The 14,903-nt window shown below is 41.1% G+C and overlaps 2 protein-coding genes across 2 annotated transcripts; one reads left to right on the top strand and one right to left on the bottom strand.

Annotated features, from left to right (window-relative positions):
• Nucleotides 1–1,760: 1,760 nt before the first annotated feature.
• Nucleotides 1,761–5,312, bottom strand: ptx4 (pentraxin 4, long). The gene is made up of 4 exons (XM_080044566.1): nt 5,198–5,312; nt 4,588–4,766; nt 3,151–4,085; nt 1,761–2,634 (listed from the first exon to the last, which is right to left on the bottom strand). The coding sequence occupies exons 1-4, from the start codon at nt 5,267–5,269 to the stop codon at nt 1,922–1,924; spliced, it is 1,899 nt and encodes a 632-aa protein (XP_079900692.1). The 5' UTR covers nt 5,270–5,312; the 3' UTR covers nt 1,761–1,921.
• A 1,384-nt stretch (nt 5,313–6,696) lies between these two features.
• Nucleotides 6,697–14,379, top strand: slc2a6 (solute carrier family 2 member 6). The gene is made up of 8 exons (XM_080043326.1): nt 6,697–6,805; nt 7,815–8,086; nt 9,215–9,311; nt 9,536–9,635; nt 10,765–10,958; nt 11,474–11,649; nt 11,922–12,202; nt 13,341–14,379. Exons 1-8 carry the CDS (start codon nt 6,752–6,754, stop codon nt 13,676–13,678), a joined length of 1,512 nt encoding a protein of 503 aa, XP_079899452.1. The 5' UTR covers nt 6,697–6,751; the 3' UTR covers nt 13,679–14,379.
• Nucleotides 14,380–14,903: the final 524 nt, after the last annotated feature.

The raw sequence follows: 14,903 nt of genomic DNA, 5'->3' as shown, positions 1-14,903 counted from the left end.
TTTTATGATATTATTATAGGCCTACAATTAATTTTGACTGATGCAGGCTTTTATAGTTAGCCAGGTGGACTTATTAGAATCAAAATAATAATAATTTAAGTATGTACTCTGTTGGGCAGTTTAATCTGCTGAAAACAATTCATTATCAAGTGTTATCTGTAAAGTAACCAGTGATTAACGTTGTAGCTGATTATAACATCCTCTGAACTGCAGTGGAGAAAAGTTTAAAGTATGAATATACTCAATTACCTTGAAAACGTTTTTTTAAGGGCAGTTCTTGAGTTACTTTAGCCTGCTTAGTTATCCACCACTGGCATTCACATACAATCCAATGGAATCATTTATCACTAACAAATTGCTAGGTATTTAATAAACTTGAGATACACAAAAGTACATAACTAAAATGAAACACAGAATATACCGTACTGCCTACATCAGGCCTTTTGGTGAAGTTCATGCATTGGACTTTTGTACCTAAAAGCATTAAACAAAAACATGATGAGTTTTACTACATTGCTTTCATAGGGTTATATATATATATATATATATATATATATATATATATATATATATATATATATGTGTGTGTGTGTGTGTGTGTGTGTGTGTGTGTGTGTGTGTATAAATATATAAATATAAACATATACTGTATATCAAACAGTGTTTTTCAATTAAAGTTCAAGACATCAATGAATATATTCTAAATAAAGTGCAACATCATTGATAAACAAGATATTTTCCTCTTTATAACCCTAACCTATATTCTGTACCTTGTGTTTAAAAAAAGTCACAGAAACATTAATATGCTGTTATTATGTCAGTGATTCTTGAGAAGTGGGACAAAACAGGGTGCAATGTTGAAAAAATACAAATCCTATGTTTCGGCAAATTAAATTACATGTATGTATCCAACATATACTAAGCTACTGAGCTAAGCTTTGACACAACCTCCCAGCTTTTTTTTTTTTTACCGTCATTGGCCGATCAATACCGTCAGATGTCAACTCCGTCAGATTTCCTGTCTGATGGGGTTGACATATTTAACGTTTCTTAAATATAACAAATGGAGTTTATCTAGTAGCCATTTGGTTTTTCAGTTGATGTTAGGTGCTAGTATGAACTACTTCAGGAAAATAAAATTATCAAAAAATTTCAAATAACAGAAATTGTAAGTCGGTGTTGACATATCGTGGTTGTGACACAGGACTTTCAAGATTCGGAATGTAAAATATTCTAAAACTACAACACTTATCAGAGCCTGTCTGACTCTAATGTACTCTGCAGAGGTAGAATGTGACAAGAGGTCCTTCAAAGTGACAGCTGCACCTTATTTCACCTGATTTTATTACATTTTAAATAATGAAATGTCTGACGGTGTTGACTTACAGTTAAGTGGTCCCACCACTTAGAATCCTTATAAAACATGAATGTGTTATAGTAAAAACTGTTTTTATTGATATGAGAGATTATTTAGTGTTGCTTTTGATGAAAAAAGCTATTTTTAATCATTAGAGTACATTTTTAAACCTTCTCTGAGAACACACTGTTTTGGACGTTGTGAGAAGTTAACAAGTGTCATATATTTGACATAATAATGATAAAATTAAATTAGATAATTGTGCTCCAGACATTCTATTCTTAATCCCTAATAACGTCTACAATTTTAAATATTTTTAGTTTTAAACATAACAGCAGTTATGGAAGACAGCCTTTTGTCCCAGTTCACAAGAATCACTGATGTAACCTATTATTGCTTTTATTTGAGTTCAGGGTGTGAATTATTATTTGACTCCTGCTTTCTTTAAATTCAATAGTATATCTCCACTGGTGAAGACTATGAAGATAAAAAAAAATTAAAAAGTTTTTATTGGCCTTGTGTTTTGAAAGGAAACTCTTAGTTGAATCCTCCTCTGTAACTTTATCAAAAACAGTGCTCTAAACATTCACATGCCACCTGCTGCACCTCCCCATGTACCTCCTTTATGTCCTCCATGCCAAGCACCACCCCTCTGGGCACACCTCTTCCTTCTGCCACTCCTTCCACCTCTGAGGGACTCAACACCCGGTTCCACAGCCAAAATCCCGCCATCCGCCCAGCAAAACCCTCCGCCGGGTCAAACCCTCCGCCAACTGTGTCCTGCTCCTGCCCCAGCACCACTGATCCACCTCCTGGAACCTCCCAGCCTTTCCTGAAATTGGAGCCCGAGGAGGTGAGGCGCCGGTCGGTGTAGTGCCAGAAACGACCCTGGATAGAGGACCAGAGGACACAGAGGTGGTGCCAACGAGTGTCCAGGAGCGACAACGCGGGCAGACGGCGATAGACAGGGTCTCCGATGACAAAGTCCAGGGAGGTGGAGGAAGAAGGTGAGTACGGAGAAGAGGACTGGGAGGCGTGGGAAGACCAGGATGAAGAAGAGAGGGACACAGACGAGGCAGATGAGTTGCGCCCATACAGAACTAACTGGTTGTCCATGTCATCCGTGGCATAGGAGAGCAGAGTGCCGACATGTGAGGCCTCCACACGGAGCCACAAACACACAGAGAGTTCAGGAAGGTCGGGGAGAGTCTGGTCGAAAGTGACATAGTTGTTCACTGAGGCCGAGGGGAAGAACAGCAAGGAGTCCACATTACAAACTGCAGACAGAGGGACAAACAAGATACTGAATATATTTTAGTCTCAAAATCTCAATCCTTGTTGGAAATAGAATTGGTGACTCCACCTTTAAAATGAATATAATATTATTTAACAGCCCAGTAAGCCAGTCTTAAACCCTGGAACACCACCAAACCCAGCAGACCTATGCAATGCGTTATTTTACAAGAATACAAGTCTCAACAATCTACCAGAGGGTTTACAGATGTTATTCAGCACTAACTGAGAAACAGTTAATGTGTTTTTCAGAAGGAAGATCAGCATTTAACTCCCTGCTGTCGGACCCTCCCTAATCTCCCCAGCCCCCATGTCACCCTCTCTCGTCATTTTTTCAGAAAAAATCTCATGGAACTCACATTATCGTAGTGTTGGCATCTTAGTCTTTGTCAAAATGTTCTTCTTTCTGTCATACTTATTTCGGTACCTGCCTGTAACTCTAATCAACACTGTGGAGACGAAACACGATTTATGTATTCGTCCTCAGAGAAACTACTTACTGGTTGCATCCTTTTTGGGGACCGGTCGTGCAGGTATCTTTTGCCTCATGGGAAGCTGGAGAAGGTCGTGTATCGCTGAAAACTCTACCTTTGCGTCACTTTCTTCCTCCTGTCCTTCGACCCTTGGCTGATACGTCTCAGACTGGGGTGGATGAAGAACATCTGTAGTAGGGGGCTTTGGAGCCTCGAGTCTGGTCCTGATGATCTGTCGGTCTGTGTTGGCTTCAGGATGGGATGGAGCCTTGGACAGGGATTGGGGCCAAGAGGGGTGACTGTGTAACTGTGGGGATCTCCCACGATATTTTGGATGCTGGACCTGGACCACTGGATGAGTTTCTGGCTGAGGTCTAAGCTTCCGGGCCTTTGAATGCTTCGGCTGCTTTGGTGTTGCCTGGTATTGATCAGGCTTTGGTGAGATTCTGTTCTGACCCGTGGCCTGTAAAGGACCATCAATCTGAGAGTCACCCATTCCTTCTGGTCCGGTCTGGGTATGTCCCTCCAGAATCCTTTCAGGCCTACCTCCTTCTCTATGTGTCTGGCTCCTCCTGCGTGGTTCATAGTATTCCTCCTTAGGTGCGACGTTGGAGTTAAGTGTCTCTCCTGCCCTCCACAACCCCCTGGTAGTCCCTGCTCCATTAAACTGCAGAAACTCATCAAGCCTACCCTCCAGTCGAGTCACACGTAAGGCCTGTTTTTTCAGGGATTCCTGCAAGCCTTTCAGCCCGACGAGCAGCTCGTCCCGCTGAACCTGGAGGGCGCCCAGCCTTTCCTCTTGGCTCTGCAGCTCCAGGGTGAGGTTGAATAAATCCTGATCGGGATCATCAGGCTTCTGTTTCAGGGCGTGGCGGCGGTTGTTCTCCCTCACGTTCCTCTCCATCAAAGCCAGGCGACCCTCCATCCGCTTGCTCTTCTTCACCAGCTTCCTACTCCACTCTCTGGGATAATAAATAGCATGAGAAAAACGTTGTCATATCTGTAATATTGGTGGATAGAAATGCATCATGTACAGCAGGCATGGCCCAAATTATGGAATACTTTTGTTGCATGAAATAAAATGTATTTATTTTGGGAATGATGTCTGAAAGTTTTCTGTTAATACTTCCCAAGCTTCCCCTCCCCCCCAAGAAAACAGGTGCCAAAAGACAAGAGTTGCTCACTCATTACTTCAGGTATCTTGTTTGACGTAATCTTAAAATTGTCTTTTTAAAAGGAGCTAATCCCTGTTATTTTCTGAACTGGACTACAGTGAAATGGACAAACTTATTACCTAAAGTTTCCTTCGCTCCTCTTCTCTAATTGGCTCTATATTCTTGATTTTCCATGATGCTTTAACTTGCCAAATACAAGGGAGATTTGTATTAGGTACAGTAAATGGGCCAACACATATATTTACAGCAGACCATTATTATTAGTGACCCATTGTACCCAAGATCTAACCTGAGACCTTGTATCTCCTGCGTTGTGCTCTGCTTGAGGTGTTCCAGGTCCTGTGACATGCTGTGCCAATGGTCACTCAGGGCCTGAAAATGGCCCTCAAGCCCGCCGGTGGAGTTTCTATTTTGGTTGAGGGCCAACATGTCCAAACGGGCCTGGGTCACTGTCTGGAACTGCTGGAACTAAAACAGAAGAAATTTGTTTTCACAAGCCTTTCTGCATCTGTTTGGTCATTGATTGAAAATGTAATGTCTATGAGGACTTTTCCTTTCGAACAATCATCACAGTTGCAAGGGTTTTCCACCATTTCAGCTTCCCTCAGTACTTTTACAAAAAAGACTGATAACATATCTGTACATATTGGTAAAGAGTAGGAAAAAAATAAAGCTGAGGCAAAACGGTTTGACTATAACGCTCTTGGCATGATGTTATGTCCACTTTGTATCCATAAGCCCTAAAATGAATCAAGATTTTAACAATGATATTTCTTTATAATATTAGGGATGAATACCAAGGAGTAGTGCAGAAAAGTTGCAATCTAACACTGAATGATGAACTGACTTCAATTTACACACACACACACACACACACACACAGTCTGATTTAAACCAACCTGTTCGTTGAGTCGTCGTACTTTCTGAGACACAGGATTGACTCCCTGCACACTAACGGGCTGAATTTGCATCAGAAGCACCAGGACCAGGGGCCAGTAGCCGGGCCTGAGGCTGGACATGGTGTGATGGAGCTGGGAAAGAAGCAGCTGGGCGTCTGGGTCCCTGTCTTGATGTCTGGGAGGTGAAGGAACAAATAAAAGAGAGAAAGACATAGCTGAAAAGGGCTGGTCTTGATACACACTATACAACACGCACAATAAACACATGTGCGCACACACAGGATATAAAAAAAGCACACCCACAAGCTGGGACAAGAACTCATTTTCCACAACATCAGTGGGAAAAGGCTAATAGTTTGAACAGCTTCCTCTCTCTCAAATGGACACAAGGAAAAGGGATTCAAATTGCTCAAAACAATCTACCAACCAACTGATTATTTCACTTTCGGCTAATGATCACATCCCCACATCCAGTTCAATTGATGTTAAAGTGCTGAGAATGACATTGCTTTGGACTCATTGCTCTGTTTTTTCCTCCCCACTACAATCTCCATCCATTTAACAGGAACTTCTAGAAATAAAGTTCTGATTCATTTGAAGCTTTCTTTACCTTAATTCTTATCAAATAGTTAATAAACTGTTGGATATAAATCATCAGAAGTAGAAAAAGGGATTTCTTATATGAATTCCCTACTGTGACAGGTGAATAAGTGCTCATGCTTTTATTTGTATGTGTGCATCATCAGGTATTATGTTTACTGTGCGGTGATAATGTTGCAGTAAATCTCATAATGCGTGGGCTAATGGAGAAGCAGCCTGTACTTCCCTCTGACTCAGCCATCAGGGGACCTGGCTCTTCTTCCTATTCCGCTTTCTCTTCAAATGGCCCAATCCAGGATTCGCTCTGGTGATCCCACCCTTCTGCTTTTTCCGTCATCATTACCACGTTGCAACTTTGCGTATTCATTTGCACTTTGCTTTAAAAAGTCACCTCTGACTACAACAATGTAGATGCATTTTTAATTATATTATATATATATATATTATGAGACAGTGAATTCAGTGACAGCGTTCATTCCAGAAAGGTGTGATAATTCATCAGTTTTACATACTGTAGGTGGCCCGACGTGGGACTAAACTGTTCCCTTCAAAGTCAAAACTGAGCAGATTTGGTCTTCTTTTCATGAATGATCCAAAACGTTGCACACACGTTGCAGTTTGCAGCTATTGAAATCAATAATTCACACCACACATCATACATTTATTTTCACTTAAAAAAAATAATCAGTGGATGTCAGTTTCAGTTTCATTATGACGTTAATGCTTGACACTTTGCTGTCAGCCTGGAAACCCCACACTGTCCCAACTTCATCCCTGAACAAGTTGACTCTTAATAGCTGAACAGTCTTTATTTTTGACTGAATTGCTTCAAAAAGCATTGGAACAGGATGGACTTTGATTCCTTGTCACCCAGTTGAATTTTTTAAACAGCAGCATTTTATGACTTTAGTAATTTTTCACTTTGGATAAAGGCTCCCATTGGATATCGCAGACATGGATGAAGAAACTCCCCTGCTGAACAGAAGATCAACTTCATCTGAATCCAAGGTTGGAAATGTTTCACTCCTTTAAACTGATTGATTGATTTAATATGAACAAAAGGATTTGTGAAACTGGCCACTAGAAGGTGATACTAGAAACGTTTTTGAAAGTGTTTTATTTAAAGGAGAAATAAGTGATATTTTTTTGTTAATATACGTATTAAATCACTCTATAATCACTTAAACAGTTCATAACACAGGTCTCCCAGTCATTCAGCTTTGCAGTAATTGCCAGATAATATTTTGAGTAGGCCGCTCGTTTTAGTTCAATCAGGAGACGGAGCGCTATAAAGAGGTGGGTCTCTGTGCCTGTGAACGATGACTGGCTGCTCTCCATCGCGGAACTATCTGACGAAGACGGCTGCGTGTTCATGTGGTGGTGACATAGGGACAAAGTTAGCTAAAATGATCATTTCACTAACTTCTCCTTTAAACAGAAACATCTTGATACTCATGTAACTCCATAAAAGAGATGGAAAAACAAAACAAAAACTCTGAAAACTAAAAAACTCATCAACTCGATGCATGAATCCTGATCGCATGGACATTTACACTCTAATGCACAATCACTTAGTTGAACCACATGTCATCAGGGGCACGTTAGTCCCTCACAAATGTACCCCGATAGCGATTCCCTGTCTTTATCCTGGTAGAATGTTGTTAGTGCTGTGAGGCTTTTCACTGCAATTCCCAGAGGTCACCTGTCCTCATGGAGGTGTTACTGTGCTGCATTCATCTTAGGGTTGTTCAACTATGAGTCAACCTGGAAAAAATACAAAACAACATTACTTCTGTGAACCAGATCGCCTCAATTGGAAACCTACCAGGCAGCTAGTGTGTATTTTCAGGAATCTGTTGTGAATAGTTTAATTAAATGTGGAAACAACAACTCAACAATAATAACTGCACCAAGATAAGCTCTGGATCATAAAATATGTTTTTTTTCTTTTCAGTATCTTTGCATGCAATTTGTATCTTCTTGGGTTTGAACTTGTCTACATCCTCTTCCACCCTAGATCAATAACTCCAAACTGTACCTGGCCGTCTTCTCGGCCGTCCTGGGGAACTTCAGCTTCGGTTACTCCATGGTCTACTCATCCCCAGTCCTGCCAAAGCTCAGGAGCCCCGATGCCGACCCTGGCCTCAGGATGGGCACGGAGCAGGCCGCATGGTTCGGATCAATCTACACACTGGGCGCGGCGGCCGGGGGGCTGGGGGCCATGCTGCTCAACGACAAGGTGGGACGCAAGCTAAGCATCATGATGTCAGCTGTGCCATCGTCTGTCGGGTAAGCCTCAGTAACAACATTGAGCTCTCAAACTGTGGTGGAAGATAATTAAGGACATTAACCCCAAGTACAGGAATTAAAGGTCACATAGTATGCTCATTTTCAGGTTTGAAATTGTAAATTGGTTTTCAGAATGTACTGCCAAAAAATACTTGGTATACTGTATATCACAGTGCCATTTCTGAATCCCCTCTATTCAGCCTCTGTCTGAAACACTCCGTTTTAGAGTCTGTCTCTTTAAGCCCCGCCTTCCAAAAAGCCCAGTCTGCTCTGATTGGCCCTGAATCTAACTCCTAATTTAGGTTGGTACTTGCCTTGGTAATGGTTTTTCCCATTATGATGTCATGAGGGGAGATAAATCTGACTGAGGTTTTTAAACACAGGTTCTCAGAGGGGTGGAGGTGGAGGGAAAAAATAGAGTTGTTTTTTCTCATACTTTTGGAGTTTCTAGTCACACAGGGGACCCATATTCATCTTGAAAAAACATGAAAAAGTGCAATTTGCTAAATAAGTTAAATTAAAGTACATCTGTAGTAGCCTACTTGTAGTACATGTAATTCTATGTTATTCTACTTTATACTCCTTCTCCGTGGTCCTTTTTACTCCTCACATTTACAGCCAGTTACTAATAATTTTGTAAGTTAAAAGCCCTGCACACACACCCAGTGCAACAAAACAAAACTAATAGAAGGGTGGAGGAGAATTCAGTCAAGTGCAGTAATATGTACACGCCCCCACAATCCTGAGAGTAGGTCATGGATATGTTGCAATATTCTTACAACTTTCAAATGATATATTCTATGATATGTAACCCGTTATACATATTTACAGAACACATTACACAACTTAAACAATGTTGTTAGTCTACCAATGTTTGTGGAGAACAATATGATCAACCTTTAAATGTCATTTCTGTGACACACTGTTTGATTAAATGTACTTTATGACTGTATTTTATTTAGGTGTGTATCATCCTTTGTTTATAATGAGAAAAAAAGCACAGACATTGTTGGTACCTTATTGCATTGCTTCAATGTACACTCTGTTCTGAATGAAATCCGTTATATATTCATAGCTACCTGTGATGTTAGTTTGGTGTTTGTTTACACCTCTATGAATGTGTCTTAGATACATGCTGATGGGAGGGGCTGTGGACTTGTGGATGCTCCATCTGGGGCGTTTCCTCACAGGAGTTGCCGGGGGGATGACTGCAGCATCCATTCCTGTAAGTTACAATGGTTATAGAAACCTTTTTTTCATCAAGTTTTCCTCCTTTATGTCCTAATTCTAAATACCAGTGACAATATTTTTGTTATTTGTGGTAGCAGATGTGAATTTTACCCCAATTAATAACAGTTTGACCAGACAGTCCTGAAAACAATTATGTGAAATTATATTATTATGATATTAGCGAATGACTTAGGTGTCTTTTGTGTGATGCTGTCACAGGTTTACATCTCAGAGATATCCCACAAAGGAGTGAGAGGAGCTCTGGGTTCCTGCCCTCAGATCACTGCTGTGTTTGGTGCCCTGGCGCTCTATGCACTTGGTAGGAATGTACCGAGAGTACTGAATACAATCTTTTGCAGTTTTTTTAATGCATATCCAAAGCATCCCTTCAAGTCTTCAGTTTTCTTCTGATTAAATTGACAGCAGCCTTACCTCATCAGACTGTATTTAAAGGTTCAGTAAGCATAATGGTCAGTTTAGCCAACTTCCTGTCAGTGACTGCAGTTAGCAGTCCCCTCCCTCGTCCCTACGTCACCACACACAAAACAATATAAAAACCATCAAAACAGACATTGGGAAGGATTTTTACCTGCTCTGCCATTGTAGGCGCATACACATTCACCCATCTGTGGCTCTACACGTGCACCGGCAGTGAGACGGGTGCCGGTTTGTGGCGTTCTCTCTTCTGATTGGTTATTAGTAGTGGGATCCCCAACAAGTTTATTTGCTGAATGCCTTGCGAATGACTGAGAGATTGGCTTTATGAAACGTGCACACTATATAAGTGATCACTGTATGAATAAAGAGCGATTTAACTATTTTTTTTTTTTTTTTTACCTTTATTTATACAGGTAAATCCCATTGAGTCCGAAGACTCTTTTGCAAGGGAGACCTGTTCCCATTCCCACGTTACAATTCACACACACATTCATACACTGATAGCAGGCTTACTATCGACATTCACACGAGGCAAGGTGGGTGAAGTGTCTTGCCCAAGGACACAACAACTATGACACAGGTGGCAGGGCGGGGATCGAACCTCCAACCCTTTGATCATCGGCCGACCCGCTCTACCAACTGAGCCACAGTCGCCCCCAAACTCTTACATTAACATAAATAAATCGCTTACTTCACCTTTAAGTCAGGAGACAAGACGCACAAGTCTCATTTAGATTTGATTTATTGATTTGCAAACAGTCATTCAAGTACAAAATGATACACCATAAAACAAATATCTCTCACATGAAAAGAGAAAAGACTGTGTGCTGGAGAGGTCAGAAACCCGTGGGGGGGAAACCTCACTGGATCACTAAAACTCCAATATGATTATGATAAAAATTTGAAAAGAAAATGATTACTGGCTACAACTCAATTTGATGAAAATAAATAACCATTCCTATCTGTTGCTTGTCACTCAGAAACTCACCAGTATCACATATGATGTACAGGTCTGAAGGTGCCGTGGCGGTGGCTGGCAGTGGCCGGGGAGGTGCCTGCTTTGCTGATGGTTGTGCTGCTGGTGTTCATGCCCAGCTCCCCCAGGAGGCTCCTCTCTCTGGGCCGAGAGCAGCAGGCTGAGAAGGCCCTCCGCTGGCTTAGAGGAGAACAATACGACACTAACATCGAGCTGAGTGCCATGCAGGTAAAGAGGCACACATTACGTCTTTCTAGTGACCTAGTGGAGTAAGTCATGAATCAGATAATTAAAAACATATGAACACATCCTTCAGCAAGAACTGTCAGAAATAGTGCTAAGAATGATAATGGAAAGTGTAGTTGATGTAAGTGCTTAAGAAGTTGAGATTTGTGGTTCAGAGTATTGTGTTGAGAAAATAGCCGTTAAAGATGGGAGAAATATACAGACACAAAAAGACAAGGTTTAGTAAAATAAATACACATAAATGTACATTTGAGTCTATTTTTTGATTCATGCTAGGATGAAACAAGACATGGTCAGTAAGCAAATAGCCCAAATCTCAAAATTGAGTGTGTCGCTTTAAAGACAGATTAGGTTTTCAAAGCGGTGACATCACAGTGACTTGTTGCTATACCCATGTGCTATACAGGCCAAAATGTCTTTCATTTTAGTTTTCTAGTTTTTGTGAAAATGAAATAGTATACACACTGACGTGTTTGTCTGCGTGTCTCCCAATTCAGCACAGCATCAACACACAGGGTAAAGTCACATGGTCACAGCTAGCCACACCCCTCTACTACCGGCCAATCCTCATCTCAGTGGGGATGCGTTTCCTGCAGCAGATGACAGGCATCACGCCCATCCTGGTCTACCTGGAGCCCATCTTTGCCAAAAGCAACGTCTCTGTGCCGCCTAAGTTGGACATTTATTTTATTTATTTATCGCAGTGTTTATGTGTTAATCTAAATATGATTTTAAACTTGAGGAAATTGTATGATTCATGACATCTTCTAATCAGGAAGTATTATTAAGTCATGATTTTGAATCAGAAACAAAAAAAATTGTATTGATTATGATCATTTATTTAAAAAAATTATCTTAATCCAAACACCGTGAACACACTATTTTGTCTGTTAACTAGTCTCATGTTCCAAACACTGACAATGACCCTTGTGCTGTGTCCATCAGTTATGGCGCTGCTCTTGTGGGTGTGGTCCGCCTGTTTTCTGTCGCCGTGGCAGCCAGTTTAATGGACAGGGCGGGACGCAAAGCCCTGCTGTATACGTCGAGCATGCTGATGTTCCTGTCTGCTCTGACTCTGACCATGATCTCCCACACTACGGCTTGCCCTCCAGGCCCCACCCCTCATAACCTCACTGGGAGTTTGGACTACATCTCCCATAATGACGTAGGAAAAAACACTACGGCAAACCTCCTTCCTCTCATCAGCACCATGGTGTTTATATTTGGTGAGTGGTGCAAGCAAGTCATTGAAAATCTGTGTTTTTCACCTAATCACACCTTTCATTTCTAGCTATGCTTGCAGCTAGGCTCTATGGAAAGCTTGGATAGCACGTGTCAGTCAGTCTATCCCTGTGGACCACACTGAAATACCTCAACAACATGACTATTGCCATGGAAATGTGCTTCAGATATTTCCAGGCCCCTAAAGGATGGATTTGAATGACTTTTGGAAATGTTTTGACTTTTCATGTAGCACCATTGGTTACTAGCACTGTAGTTTAGGATTAAATACCCGCAAAACTAATGACACTTGCATCAGCTTATGTCGTACTTGAGTTTAGTATTAATAAGCTAATGTAATCATGTTAACACTCTAAACTAAGATGGTAAACACAACAGTCTGCTAAACCCCAGCATGTTTGTGAGCATTGTCACTGCGAGCATGGTAGCATGCTGACATTAGCATTAGCTCAAAGTTTATCCAACAGAACTTTTAGCACAGTTTAAGACTCTTGTTGTGGTTCATTTTAGGCCTTTTTTTAACAAAAGTGTACAGTTAGCTTGTTGGTTGGGCGAATGCTCTCTAACCTGTCACGTCTGTTTTCAACGAATTATGGGCTGTTTGCACCAATTAACTATTGTCTTGTTCCCAACAAGATGAGACATGTTATGACCTCTGGTCATTTTGTAATACTGAGCTCTCAAAGGTTTGTTAGGATAGCAGTTAGGATTAACTGCTGTCCAATTACACGTCAGCGTCAATGTCACTTACAGTGTTGTGGGTTGGTTTGTTAGATTGTTCTCATTGATGTTCTTCTCTTCTTACCTTACTGGTAAAAAAGTTCAAAACGTTGCAACCTGGTTGTGTGGTGCCAGATTCAAGGATGTCTCAACTCTCTCATATAAGAAGGAATGGAGAAAACAAATAGCGTACTTGTTTCATACAACAATGTTAATTTTAGCCGATGTAAAAGAAAATGAACCCGAGTCGGATGAACACAACAAAGCATGATGTGGCTGTGCCCTAACAAACAATGCATTACTTTTTTTTTCTTCTTCTTTTTTTTTACTCGTATTGAAATGAGATATCCTTTGCTGTTATATGGTTTTGCTTTTTCATCGCACTGTGGGTTTGCCCTCTAGGATACGCCATGGGATGGGGCCCAATCACCTGGTTGCTGATGTCAGAGGTGTTGCCGCTGGGTGCCAGGGGCGTGGCTTCGGGCCTGTGTGTGACAGTTAGCTGGTTGACGGCCTTTGTCCTCACACACTCCTTCACACACCTCCAGGACATGTATGGCCTGTACGTGCCCTACCTGTGTTTTACCGTGGTGTGTGTGCTCTGTCTGCTGTTCAATGCGGTGTGCATCCCAGAGACTCGTGGCCGCTCACTGGAGGAAATAGAGAATTATTTCAGGACTGGCCGCACGTTCACCATCAACCGGGATCCTCTTGCTGCACAGTCAAGCAAAGAGCCTTAAGATCTATTTGATCAAAGAATGAGCTCGTCCCATGTTAAAACATGTCACTGTAAAATGATTTTTGAAGTGAATCGATGTTAAGGGTCTTAAGATTGAGAGTTTATGTTGTACATAGAGCATAACACCTCCTGAGAAAAGAACCACTAAAAAAATGACAGCTCAAAAATGGACCACTGTGGGTCAAAGGTCACAAAGGTGGAGTTAAACAGACTTAAAACAATTACGATTTAAAGCAGGTCACTTTTCATATATCCAAGTAATAATACCAATATACGAATTATAATGGATTTAAATGTATAAATGTAAGGATGTAACACAATATATTGCTGTTTAGTATATTCTTGAAGCTGTATTTCTACCATGGTTGCACTACAAACTACATTTTGTTATATTGATATTGTATGAACGGAATATGGCATTGCATTATTGCAAAAAAAGAGTCAACGGTTGACTGAATCTTGCTGTATATATTACACTGATCACACACTTTGAAGCATCAGGTAAAAAAATATATTCATCGTCTCCTGGCCTAAAAAGGAAGAGATGTTGCTGGTGCGGTGGCTCCATGGACATGGGTGGCTCAACAGGCCAGGTCACATGCCGAACTGCACTGTCATAGCTGTATATTTGAGTCTGACTCATGCAGAGTCATCATCAATGCCTCTCCATCCTCCAGGTTGACTATGGATATTGAAAATGAGTTTGGACACAGTCATTAAATTGATCATAATTACACATATACAAAGTGCACAATATACCAATTATAAGGGGCGAGTATGACCTATGATAAAAGCATTTTTGTAAGTGTTCTGTCTTCATTTTCTAGACAGTTTCAAGTTCTGTTGTATATTACTAATAATATACACCCTGAAAAAAGTAACACCTCTGTGACAGCAATATTAAAAGCTCCGTAAAGCCTTTAACTGGCAGGTGTTTCTCTTATTTTGTCTACCCCTTGTTAGTAGATATTTCTTCATAGTCTGCAGGGTTGTACCTTAGAATGTGCATGCATTGAAGAAGGGCCGGTGCAACACAGGTTTGTGTGTGTGTGTGTGTGTGTGTGTGTGTGTGTGTGTGTGTGTGTGTGTGTGTGTGTGTGTGTGTGTGTGTGCCTTTGATCTCCTCAGCCATACCTTACTGAAGCAGTCTGCTCATTGATAGCAAGACACCTTAATGCCGGAAACCATACATCAGCTTCCTAGGCAAGAAACATTCCTGGAATAAT

The sequence above is a fragment of the Ammodytes marinus genome, assembly GCF_949987685.1.
Source record: "Ammodytes marinus genome assembly, chromosome: 16".
NCBI lineage: Eukaryota > Metazoa > Chordata > Actinopteri > Uranoscopiformes > Ammodytidae > Ammodytes > Ammodytes marinus.
The sequence above is the reverse complement of the archived record's forward strand: the minus strand, read 5'-3'. Positions and strand labels throughout refer to the sequence as shown.

What these genes read in the sequence shown, in the direction of transcription:
- ptx4 (XM_080044566.1), bottom strand. Translation starts at nt 5,269, where the DNA reads ATGCAAATTCAGCCCGTTAGTGTGCAGGGAGTCAATCCTGTGTCTCAG. An exon ending in CAGGAGATACAAGGTCTCAG is followed by an intron (nt 4,086 to 4,587) that starts GTTAGATCTTGG and finishes TTATTATCCCAG; the next exon opens with AGAGTGGAGTAGGAAGCTGG. An exon ending in CCCCAAAAAGGATGCAACCA is followed by an intron (nt 2,635 to 3,150) that starts GTAAGTAGTTTC and finishes CTCTGTCTGCAG; the next exon opens with TTTGTAATGTGGACTCCTTG.
- slc2a6 (XM_080043326.1), top strand. Translation starts at nt 6,752, where the DNA reads ATGGATGAAGAAACTCCCCTGCTGAACAGAAGATCAACTTCATCTGAA. An exon ending in CAACTTCATCTGAATCCAAG is followed by an intron (nt 6,806 to 7,814) that starts GTTGGAAATGTT and finishes CTTCCACCCTAG; the next exon opens with ATCAATAACTCCAAACTGTA. An exon ending in AACGTCTCTGTGCCGCCTAA is followed by an intron (nt 11,650 to 11,921) that starts GTTGGACATTTA and finishes TGTGTCCATCAG; the next exon opens with TTATGGCGCTGCTCTTGTGG.